Source organism: Glandiceps talaboti, chromosome 17 (assembly GCF_964340395.1).
Source record: "Glandiceps talaboti chromosome 17, keGlaTala1.1, whole genome shotgun sequence".
NCBI lineage: Eukaryota > Metazoa > Hemichordata > Enteropneusta > Spengelidae > Glandiceps > Glandiceps talaboti.
This window is the reverse complement of record NC_135565.1, coordinates 2,444,419-2,457,559: the sequence shown is the minus strand read 5'-3', so window position 1 is coordinate 2,457,559 and position 13,141 is coordinate 2,444,419. Positions and strand designations below refer to the sequence as shown.

Sequence of the window (13,141 nt, the reverse complement as noted above, 5' to 3'; positions counted from 1 at the left end):
AAGTTGAAGATTCAATTATTGTCAATATTTGTTTTGTGTGTTTTGAGATGTAAAAATGAGATGAGCACTCAACATTTATTTTTACGAGTACTTTACATGCCAAAATACAACAATAAAACTACATATACTGTAAGAAAATTGTTTAATAAAACGATGATGCATTTTGTTAAGTGTATCATATGACCTTATCGCTCACACTGTCCATGAATGTTGTTGTTTAAATATGATGGTGATGATAGCAGTGATGATGATGATGATGATGATGATGATGATGATGATTTAGTTTTGAATGTCATAGAGAACACGGACAGTGATACATGTACTGACTCAAGTATTACCAGTGAGTCAGATTAAAGTTACACTGATAATGGCAATACTGAAGGTAATGGTGATGATGATGATGACAATGATATCAGGGAACTTTTTTTACACGTGACCAGACCAGACAGAGTATGCACAATGATGGATAGCATGTTTTAGATACTAACTAGATTGTGTATGATTATACGAGAAATGTAATGCCAGTCTTTTACTGTTAGTGTTTGTCACTTTATATCATATATGTACAAATATTGCTTTCTAATAGTCAAAATCATCTAATTTGTACAAATACATTAATGGTAATGGGAATATTGATTAACTTTCAGTATATGCAATTGTCACTTTTTACAAATGGAGAATGGGGGGGGGTGTCATGTTTTGTGTGACACCCCCCCCCCCCCCCCCCCCCGGTACTTGTATAAGTTGTATAATGGTATCAATGTAAATACAATATATACTGAAGGCTTCCTGGCCTTACTAATACGTATAATACTAATGTTATTTCGATCGGATCTGTGCAGTTTTTGCGTCAGCGGAAAAATTGACAAGCATTACCTGTGAAATACAAGACAGCAGTAAACTTATTCAAAACCGCCCCAAAAATCACAAAATCGACGAAATTGCTTTGAGTAAATGCTGAATATCTACCTTAGTTAACTGAACTGTAGGTTGTCGGCATTCATCTATCCCGCCATATATCTCAGACTGGAGCTGAAGTAGCTTTATCGAGCTCGTAAATAAGCTACTCATTCATTGGTCATACATTTTTATTTATGTAAATATAAACCAATCAACAAGAGGCTATTAAAACTTATACTAGCGGTAACACTAGTTACACTATCTTTTATATTCTTCCACGATTGTGTATTCTTGCGCGCATGTATTATATTGTGAACGACACGAATTGTGTTTATCGTGGGCAAAACAAAATGACCAAAGTACGAACGTATCATTATATCAAAAATGTTAAAGTTAATATATTCTACTGACGTAATAACACAACATTTTTATCAATTTGGAACTATATTTTTGACCCGTAATTGATACTTGCGGCAAAGGTCACGACTACGATTACATGTGTGTATGTTTACCTTTTTGGTACATCAGCTGGTCTTCGTTGTTTTGGCAGTCATGAAGCAGCCTAAATTTGTTCGTGACCTTTATTTATGGTGCATGGCAATCGTTTATTTGTTTGCATTTACATCGTTGTACGTCCAAATTCCTGGTAAGTATTCTAGGCTGTTGATAACCCTGAGATTTTTAAAAAGAATTATCATATGCACAGTTTGTCAACGTGTCGAAATCTGGTACGCTATTTAGCAGACGGAAATGCAACAAGTGTATACTATCAAGTGTTTCAACCTAGTGTGTGCAAACAAATAAGCCTGAATCAGGGAACACCTGTAAAGAACATACACAGTATCTGCAGTCCCCATATACCGCCATGCAACAACACATTTTCATAGATTTGGAGTGTATGCATGGATAGGAGTTAGAGTTTCAGTATGTTTGTGCACGGAGGTAATGGATCCACGGTTTGTGTGGTTAAAATTTGTAACATGACCAGGCAGACCTCGACCATAGAATGATGTATTTAGAATTCATTCAGGACAAAACATAATGTGGCATTTGCCAAAATTAAAAGAAATATCACTGTCAAAATAAAAACCATCACTGTTCTATATTTTTGATATGGCAATCATGTAGATGTACAAATGTAGATCACATATAATATATATATAATAATCTTTATTTATACTGGATAGTTCTTTAAGTATATAAACACTTGTCTCCCAAGAATCGACTTTTGTAAAACTGAAAACTACTAGTACATGTATGCAACAGTGCTAATAAATTGTATATATTATCTAGAAATACAATTTGATCTGAAGAAGTTAATCCTGGCCCAAGCAGTGCCTTCTACTTAATCATATATTATCTACACTTACGCCCACACATCTGGTATCCAAAAGCATCACATGATACTGCATGCAGTAGTAGAGTACATTGCAACATGAGTGTTGTCACGTACACAAAGCAATAGTAGATAAAGATGTCACTGTATTTACCACTTCCGCCTTGTCCCTCATGCCCTCAGACTATATGTCTTTGTAAATAGTGCTTTAGAGAATCTAACTTTCAAATATGGAACCTCCCCCCTCCCATATATATATTTGATGAAAAGGTTTGTACACATACATTGTACATGTAGTTCTAAAGTTATAGAAGGGGTGTGGTTTAACAAAATCAATTGCTTATCTACATGTACTTCACATAAATGTAGTTCTAAAGTTATACAAAAAAATGTAGAAAGGGTGTGGTTTAACAAAATCATTTATGTACTCCACATACAGTACATGTATTTCCACAGACAAGAAGGTCTTTACTTATCTGTGGTAGTTCTAAAGTTATAGAAGGGGTGTGGTTTAACAAAATCAATCATTTATCTACAGTACAACATGTATCTCACAAAATTAACCACAATGTCTTGCAACTTTTCAATAATTTTAATCTTAACTTGAAAGTGTTACAAAGAATATTATTTTTGAGAGTTAAGACCATTGTGTAACTGTAAGAACTACTGTAATGTGTATTTATTTATTTATTCATCGTTCATATAAAGAATTCATTTCAGTTCATAGTCCTGTGCTCTCAGTGAAACCTCAGACTCAGAAAATATTAGTCATGTACAGTAACTGCAGTGTTAAGATATAACACACCGTGTACAGTAACTGCAGTGTTAAGATATAACACACCGTGTACAGTAAGTGCAGTGTTAAGAAATAACACGTCATGTACAGTAAGTGCAGTGTTAAGAGATAACACGTCATGTACAGTAACTGCAGTGTTAAGATATAACACGTCATATACAGTAAGTGCAGTGTTAAGATATAACACGTCATGTACAGTAACTGCAGTGTTAAGAGATAACATGTCATGTACAGTAAGTGCAGTGTTAAGATATAACACGTCATGTACAGTAACTGCAGTGTTAAGATATAACACACCATGTACAGTAACTGCAGTGTTAAGATATAACACGTCATGTCAAAATCATATAACTTAAACCAAGTAAATTTGAAGGATCTAGAATATACTTGCTTACATTCTAGTGTTTTTTGCTAAAGGTATGGTATATATCTGATAACATTTGCATAGATCAATACTTTATGTCCTAATTAATTTGGGTAACCTAGGCAACCATACAAGTCATTTTACGTACTTACCACCCTTGACAAAAACACTGGTAGGGAACCCTGGTAAAATGACTGGGGAACTCAGGTACATTTTACGTGCTATTCACCCTTAACAAAAACACTGGTAGGGAACCCTTGTAAAATGACTGGGGAACTCATGTAGATTTTACGTACTTACCACCCTTAACAAAAACGCTGGTAGGGAACCCTTGTAAAATGACTGGGGAACTCAGGTAGATTTTACCTACTTACCACCCTTAACAAAAACGCTGGTAGGGAACCCTTGTAAAATGACTTGGGAACTCAGGTAGATTTTACCTACTTACCATCCTTAACAAAAAACACTGGTAGGGAACCCTGGTAAAATGACTTGGGAACTCAGGTAGATTTTACGTACTTACCACCCTTAACAAAAACGCTGGTAGGGAACCCTTGTAAAATGACTGGGGAACTCAGGTAGATTTTACCTACTTACCACCCTTAACAAAAATGCTGGTAGGGAACCCTGGTAAAATGACTGGGGAACTCAGGTAGATTTTACCTACTTACCACCCTTAACAAAAACATTGATGTAACTCAGTTGCCATTGAATCTTAAAATCAAATTTGTATATCATACAATGTACATGTAATATCCTGTTTTTCAAGTTGTGTACAAAAACTAACCCCTCCTACATTAGTGTTGTCCCCACTATAGAGAAAGCATGGTACATGCTATAACTATAATCCTTGACACCCAGGTTGTCTTTCTAAATTTCTACACATGTTTCTGCCATTCTGTATTCTCCCCACTATGGAGAAAGCATGGTGCTAACACTGTCATTGCCACCATGTACATGTACCTCCCATGCTTGGCAGGTTTCTGCAATGCTTTAAAAGTTTTCTACCATCCTTTAGCTTTAGTAATCTTTGAATGACAATAATGATTTATTATACATGTACTTTCACATGGAGAGAAATGACTGATCACAATCTCCATTTGTGTGTGTTTAATATAAACATGTCACAGTATGTTCCAATGTTTAAGACAAACATACTAGTATATGCTGATTATTATGTAAGCATTATGCAAATTACCATGTTATTGATATGTAAATTACTATGCAAATTATCCACTACCCTTGCTGTCTGTACTAGGGAGAACACTAACGTACAATGTACATTTTAATCAAATTTTTTACCCAGGGTTGTATGGAAAGAATGGTATGTTACCAGCACATTTGGTTCTGAAATATGAAGGCCGGTCTGTGCAGGATGCCTTTAAGAATCAACCTACTTTACTATGGTTAACACCTAGTATTGGTTTAGACCTGGATACTGCCATGGATTTCATATGTCTACTAGGAATTATCATATCATTTATATGTATGATTTCATCAACATTGAGGGATACCTTCAATTTTACTTTACTGTGGGTTTTGTATTTGTCAATGTATCAGGTAAATACCTCATTAAATTGCATTCTGGTTAATTAATTATTTATTTCTGTTTATTCAGTGTAACTCTAATAACATGCAAGGGAAACACTTCTTTGCTTTGTACCGCCAAACACACACAGTAAGGGTGGCCTTAGTAAATTGTGTGTTTCTCATTGTGACACCTTAAGTAATACACAGTCAGTGTAGGTCATTATAGAAGAAACATAGATTTAACTAAGGCTGCCATAGTAAGGCCAAATAGAAAAACATTCTGTGTTTTCAATAACCCAACCAATCCTAGTTTAAGCCACCGACTTTAAAATGTTTTCAAACATTTAATTTAAAAACAAAAAATATGGCAAATTCCTTATCTCCTTGACCTTCATGTATGTGTTTGTTTGTTTGTTTGTTTGTTTGTTTTCTCCAGTAATATCTGCACATATTGCATCAAAGTATCACAGAAAGGGTACTCTGATATTTGTTTTTTGGTCAGAGCAATATTTTTCAAAATAAAACATTTAAAAATATAAAATGAAATTTAAACAATCCTGACTTCCATGTACCTACCCTGTTTCTCAGGCCATGTTATCAGAACTACACAAACAGGTTGTTTTCACCTAATAAAAGTCAATAAAAGAGAGTGAATAAACTTGTAAAGCAGTACATACCCACATGTATCAATAATCATGATGCAATTTGGAATGACATAGTCTGTACATGTAGGTGAGACTACACTTTACAGTCAGTAGGTGAGACTACACTTTACAGTCTGTAGGTGAGACTACACTTTACAGTCTGTAACTGAGACTACACTTTACAGTCTGTAGCTGAGACTACACTTTACAGTCTGTAGCTGAGACTACACTTTACAGTCTGTAGGTGAGACTACACTTTACAGTCTGTAACTGAGACTACACTTTACAGTCTGTAACTGAGACTACACTTTACAGTCTGTAGGTGAGACTACACTTTACAGTCTGTAGCTGAGACTACACTTTACAGTCTGTAGGTGAGACTACACTTTACAGTCTGTAGGTGAGACTACACTTTACAGTCTGTAGGTGAGACTACACTTTACAGTCTGTAACTGAGACTACACTTTACAGTCTGTAGCTGAGACTACACTTTACAGTCTGTAACTGAGACTACACTTTACAGTCTGTAGGTGAGACTACACTTTACAGTCTGTAGGTGAGACTACACTTTACAGTCTGTAACTGAGACTACACTTTACAGTCTGTAGCTGAGACTACACTTTACAGTCTGTAGGTGAGACTACACTTTACAGTCTGTAACTGAGACTACATTTTACAGTCTGTAACTGAGACTACACTTTACAGTCTGTAACTGAGACTACACTTTACAGTCTGTAACTGAGACTACACTTTACAGTCTGTAACTGAGACTACACTTTACAGTCTGTAACTGAGACTACACTTTACAGTCTGTAGGTGAGACTACACTTTACAGTCTGTAGGTGAGACTACACTTTACAGTCTGTAGGTGAGACTACACTTTACAGTCTGTAGGTGAGACTACACTTTACAGTCTGTAACTGAGACTACACTTTACAGTCTGTAGGTGAGACTACACTTTACAGTCTGTAGCTGAGACTACACTTTACAGTCTGTAACTGAGACTACACTTTACAGTCTGTAGGTGAGACTACACTTTACAGTCTGTAACTGAGACTACACTTTACAGTCTGTAGGTGAGACTACACTTTACAGTATGTAGCTGAGACTACACTTTACAGTCTATAACTGAGACTACACTTTATAGTCTGTAGCTGAGACTACACTTTACAGTCTGTAGCTGAGACTACACTTTGCAGTCTGTAACTGAGACTACACTTTACAGTCTGTAGGTGAGACTACACTTTACAGTCTGTAGGTGAGACTACACTTTACAGTCTGTAACTGAGACTACATTTTACAGTCTGTAACTGAGACTACACTTTACAGTCTGTAACTGAGACTACACTTTACAGTCTGTAGGTGAGACTACACTTTACAGTCTGTAGCTGAGACTACACTTTACAGTCTGTAACTGAGACTACACTTTACAGTCTGTAACTGAGACTACACTTTACAGTCTGTAGGTGAGACTACACTTTACAGTCTGTAGCTGAGACTACACTTTACAGTCTGTAGGTGAGACTACACTTTACAGTCTGTAACTGAGACTACACTTTACAGTCTGTAACTGAGACTACACTTTACAATCTGTAACTGAGACTACACTTTACAGTCTGTAGGTGAGTCTACACTTTACAGTCTGTAGCTGAGACTACACTTTACAGTCTGTAACTGAGACTACACTTTACAGTCTGTAACTGAGACTACACTTTACAGTCTGTAACTGAGACTACACTTTACAGTCTGTAACAGACTACACTTTACAGTCTGTAACTGAGACTACACTTTACAGTCTGTAGGTGAGACTACACTTTACAGTCTGTAACTGAGACTACACTTTACAGTCTGTAACAGACTACACTTTACAGTCTGTAGGTGAGACTACACTTTACAGTCTGTAACTGAGACTACACTTTACAGTCTGTAACTGAGACTACACTTTACAGTCTGTAACTGAGACTACACTTTACAGTCTGTAGGTGAGACTACACTTTACAGTCTGTAGGTGAGACTATAATTTACAGTCTGTAGGTGAGACTACACTTTACAGTCTGTAGCTGAGACTACACTTTACAATCTGTAACTGAGACTACACTTTACAGTCTGTAGGTGAGACTACACTTTACAGTCTGTAACTGAGACTACACTTTACAGTCTGTAGGTGAGACTACACTTTACAGTCTGTAACTGAGACTACACTTTACAGTCTGTAACTGAGACTACACTTTACAGTCTGTAACTGAGACTACACTTTACAGTCTGTAACTGAGACTACACTTTACAGTCTGTAACTGAGACTACACTTTACAGTCTGTAGGTGAGACTACACTTTACAGTCTGTAGGTGAGACTACACTTTACAGTCTGTAACTGAGACTACACTTTACAGTCTGTAGGTGAGACTACACTTTACAGTCTGTAACTGAGACTACACTTTACAGTCTGTAGGTGAGACTACACTTTACAGTCTGTAGGTGAGACTACACTTTACAGTCTGTAGGTGAGACTACACTTTACAGTCTGTAACTGAGACTACACTTTACAGTCTGTAGCTGAGACTACACTTTACAGTCTGTAGGTGAGACTACACTTTACAGTCTGTAGGTGAGACTACACTTTACAGTCTGTAACTGAGACTACACTTTACAATCTGTAACTGAGACTACACTTTACAGTCTGTAGGTGCGACTACACTTTACAGTCTGTAGGTAAGACTACACTTTACAATCTGTAGGTGAGACTACACTTTACAGTCTGTAGGTGAGACTACACTTTACAGTCTGTAACTGAGACTACACTTTACAGTCTGTAGCTGAGACTACACTTTACAGTCTGTAGGTGAGACTACACTTTACAGTCTGTAACTGAGACTACATTTTACAGTCTGTAACTGAGACTACACTTTACAGTCTGTAACTGAGACTACACTTTACAGTCTGTAACAGACTACACTTTACAGTCTGTAGGTGAGACTACACTTTACAGTCTGTAACTGAGACTACACTTTACAGTCTGTAACTGAGACTACACTTTACAGTCTGTAACTGAGACTACACTTTACAGTCTGTAACTGAGACTACACTTTACAGTCTGTAGGTGAGACTACACTTTACAGTCTGTAGGTGAGACTACACTTTACAGTCTGTAGGTGAGACTACACTTTACAGTCTGTAGGTGAGACTACACTTTACAGTCTGTAACTGAGACTACACTTTACAGTCTGTAGGTGAGACTACACTTTACAGTCTGTAGCTGAGACTACACTTTACAGTCTGTAACTGAGACTACACTTTACAGTCTGTAGGTGAGACTACACTTTACAGTCTGTAACTGAGACTACACTTTACAGTCTGTAGGTGAGACTACACTTTACAGTATGTAGCTGAGACTACACTTTACAGTCTATAACTGAGACTACACTTTATAGTCTGTAGCTGAGACTACACTTTACAGTCTGTAGCTGAGACTACACTTTGCAGTCTGTAACTGAGACTACACTTTACAGTCTGTAGGTGAGACTACACTTTACAGTCTGTAGGTGAGACTACACTTTACAGTCTGTAACTGAGACTACATTTTACAGTCTGTAACTGAGACTACACTTTACAGTCTGTAACTGAGACTACACTTTACAGTCTGTAGGTGAGACTACACTTTACAGTCTGTAGCTGAGACTACACTTTACAGTCTGTAACTGAGACTACACTTTACAGTCTGTAACTGAGACTACACTTTACAGTCTGTAGGTGAGACTACACTTTACAGTCTGTAGCTGAGACTACACTTTACAGTCTGTAGGTGAGACTACACTTTACAGTCTGTAACTGAGACTACACTTTACAGTCTGTAACTGAGACTACACTTTACAATCTGTAACTGAGACTACACTTTACAGTCTGTAGGTGAGTCTACACTTTACAGTCTGTAGCTGAGACTACACTTTACAGTCTGTAACTGAGACTACACTTTACAGTCTGTAACTGAGACTACACTTTACAGTCTGTAACTGAGACTACACTTTACAGTCTGTAACAGACTACACTTTACAGTCTGTAACTGAGACTACACTTTACAGTCTGTAGGTGAGACTACACTTTACAGTCTGTAACTGAGACTACACTTTACAGTCTGTAACAGACTACACTTTACAGTCTGTAGGTGAGACTACACTTTACAGTCTGTAACTGAGACTACACTTTACAGTCTGTAACTGAGACTACACTTTACAGTCTGTAACTGAGACTACACTTTACAGTCTGTAGGTGAGACTACACTATACAGTCTGTAGGTGAGACTATAATTTACAGTCTGTAGGTGAGACTACACTTTACAGTCTGTAGCTGAGACTACACTTTACAATCTGTAACTGAGACTACACTTTACAGTCTGTAGGTGAGACTACACTTTACAGTCTGTAACTGAGACTACACTTTACAGTCTGTAGGTGAGACTACACTTTACAGTCTGTAACTGAGACTACACTTTACAGTCTGTAACTGAGACTACACTTTACAGTCTGTAACTGAGACTACACTTTACAGTCTGTAACTGAGACTACACTTTACAGTCTGTAACTGAGACTACACTTTACAGTCTGTAGGTGAGACTACACTTTACAGTCTGTAGCTGAGACTACACTTTACAGTCTGTAACTGAGACTACACTTTACAGTCTGTAACTGAGACTACACTTTACAGTCTGTAACTGAGACTACACTTTACAGTCTGTAGGTGAGACTACACTTTACAGTCTGTAGGTGAGACTATAATTTACAGTCTGTAGGTGAGACTACACTTTACAGTCTGTAGCTGAGACTACACTTTACAATCTGTAACTGAGACTACACTTTACAGTCTGTAGGTGAGACTACACTTTACAGTCTGTAACTGAGACTACACTTTACAGTCTGTAGGTGAGACTACACTTTACAGTCTGTAACTGAGACTACACTTTACAGTCTGTAACTGAGACTACACTTTACAGTCTGTAACTGAGACTACACTTTACAGTCTGTAACTGAGACTACACTTTACAGTCTGTAACTGAGACTACACTTTACAGTCTGTAGGTGAGACTACACTTTACAGTCTGTAGGTGAGACTACACTTTACAGTCTGTAACTGAGACTACACTTTACAGTCTGTAGGTGAGACTACACTTTACAGTCTGTAACTGAGACTACACTTTACAGTCTGTAGGTGAGACTACACTTTACAGTCTGTAGGTGAGACTACACTTTACAGTCTGTAGGTGAGACTACACTTTACAGTCTGTAACTGAGACTACACTTTACAGTCTGTAGCTGAGACTACACTTTACAGTCTGTAGGTGAGACTACACTTTACAGTCTGTAGGTGAGACTACACTTTACAGTCTGTAACTGAGACTACACTTTACAATCTGTAACTGAGACTACACTTTACAGTCTGTAGGTGCGACTACACTTTACAGTCTGTAGGTAAGACTACACTTTACAATCTGTAGGTGAGACTACACTTTACAGTCTGTAGGTGAGACTACACTTTACAGTCTGTAGGTGAGACTACACTTTAAAGTCTGTAGGTGAGACTACACTTTACAGTCTGTAGGTGAGACTACACTTTACAGTCTGTAGCTGAGACTACACTTTACAGTCTGTAGGTGAGACTACACTTTACAGTCTGTAGGTGAGACTACACTTTACAGTCTGTAGCTGAGACTACACTTTACAGTCTGTAACAGACTACACTTTACAGTCTGTAGGTGAGACTACACTTTACAGTCTGTAGCTGAGACTACACTTTACAGTCTGTAGGTGAGACTACACTTTACAGTCTGTAGGTGAGACTACACTTTACAGTCTGTAACAGACTACACTTTACAGTCTGTAGGTGAGACTACACTTTACAGTCTGTAACAGAGACTACACTTTACAGTCTGTAGGTGAGACTACACTTTACAGTCTGTAGGTGAGACTACACTTTACAGTCTGTAACTGAGACTACACTTTACAGTCTGTAACAGACTACACTTTACAGTCTGTAACTGAGACTACACTTTACAGTCTGTAGGTGAGACTACACTTTACAGTCTGTAACTGAGACTACCCTTTACAGTCTGTAGGTGAGACTACACTTTACAGTCTGTAACAGACTACACTTTACAGTCTGTAACTGAGACTACACTTTACAGTCTGTAGGTGAGACTACACTTTACAGTCTGTAACTGAGACTACACTTTACAGTCTGTACGTGAGACTACACTTTACAGTCTGTAACTGAGACTACACTTTACAGTCTGTAGGTGAGACTACACTTTACAGTCTGTAGGTGAGACTACACTTTACAGTCTGTAACTGAGACTACACTTTACAGTCTGTACGTGAGACTACACTTTAGTCTGTAACTGAGACTACACTTTACAGTCTGTTACTGAGACTACACTTTACAGTCTGTAGGTGAGACTACACTTTACAGTCTGTAACTGAGACTACACTTTACATTCTGTAGGTGAGACTACACTTTACATTCTGTAGGTGAGACTACACTTTACAGTCTGTAGGTGAGACTACACTTTACAGTCTGTAGGTGAGACTACACTTTACAGTCTGTAACTGAGACTACACTTTACAGTCTGTAGGTGAGACTACACTTTACAGTCTGTAGGTGAGACTACACTTTACAGTCTGTAACTGAGACTACACTTTACAGTCTGTAGGTGAGACTACACTTTACAGTCTGTAGCTGAGACTACACTTTACAGTCTGTAACTGAGACTACACTTTACAGTCTGTAGGTGAGACTACACTTTACAGTCTGTAACTGAGACTACACTTTACAGTCTGTAGCTGAGACTACACTTTACAGTCTGTAGCTGAGACTACACTTTACAGTCTATAACTGAGACTACACTTTATAGTCTGTAGCTGAGACTACACTTTACAGTCTGTAGCTGAGACTACACTTTGCAGTCTGTAACTGAGACTACACTTTACAGTCTGTAGGTGAGACTACACTTTACAGTCTGTAGGTGAGACTACACTTTACAGTCTGTAACTGAGACTACACTTTACAGTCTGTAACTGAGACTACACTTTACAGTCTGTAACTGAGACTACACTTTACAGTCTGTAGGTGAGACTACACTTTACAGTCTGTAGCTGAGACTACACTTTACAGTCTGTAACTGAGACTACACTTTACAGTCTGTAACTGAGACTACACTTTACAGTCTGTAGGTGAGACTACACTTTACAGTCTGTAGCTGAGACTACACTTTACAGTCTGTAGGTGAGACTACACTTTACAGTCTGTAGGTGAGACTACACTTTACAGTCTGTAGCTGAGACTACACTTTACAGTCTGTAGGTTAGACTACACTTTACAGTCTGTAACTGAGACTACACTTTACAGTCTGTAGGTGAGACTACACTTTACAGTCTGTAGCTGAGACTACACTTTACAGTCTGTAACTGAGACTACACTTTACAGTCTGTAACTGAGACTACACTTTACAGTCTGTAGGTGAGTCTACACTTTACAGTCTGTAACTGAGACTACACTTTACAGTCTGTAGGTGAGACTACACTTT

The 13,141-nt window shown here is 37.8% G+C and overlaps 1 protein-coding gene across 1 annotated transcript in view; it reads left to right on the top strand.

The window, feature by feature from the left end:
- Positions 1-1,411: 1,411 nt before the first annotated feature.
- LOC144448500 (lipase maturation factor 2-like) overlaps positions 1,412-13,141 on the top strand; it is a 72,591-nt gene continuing 60,861 nt past the window's right edge. The window contains exons 1-2 of the mRNA XM_078138762.1: positions 1,412-1,546; positions 4,703-4,956. Coding sequence (XP_077994888.1) covers positions 1,453-1,546; positions 4,703-4,956 — 348 coding nt within the window. The 5' untranslated portion in view covers positions 1,412-1,452. The remainder of the gene's footprint in view (positions 1,547-4,702; positions 4,957-13,141) is intronic.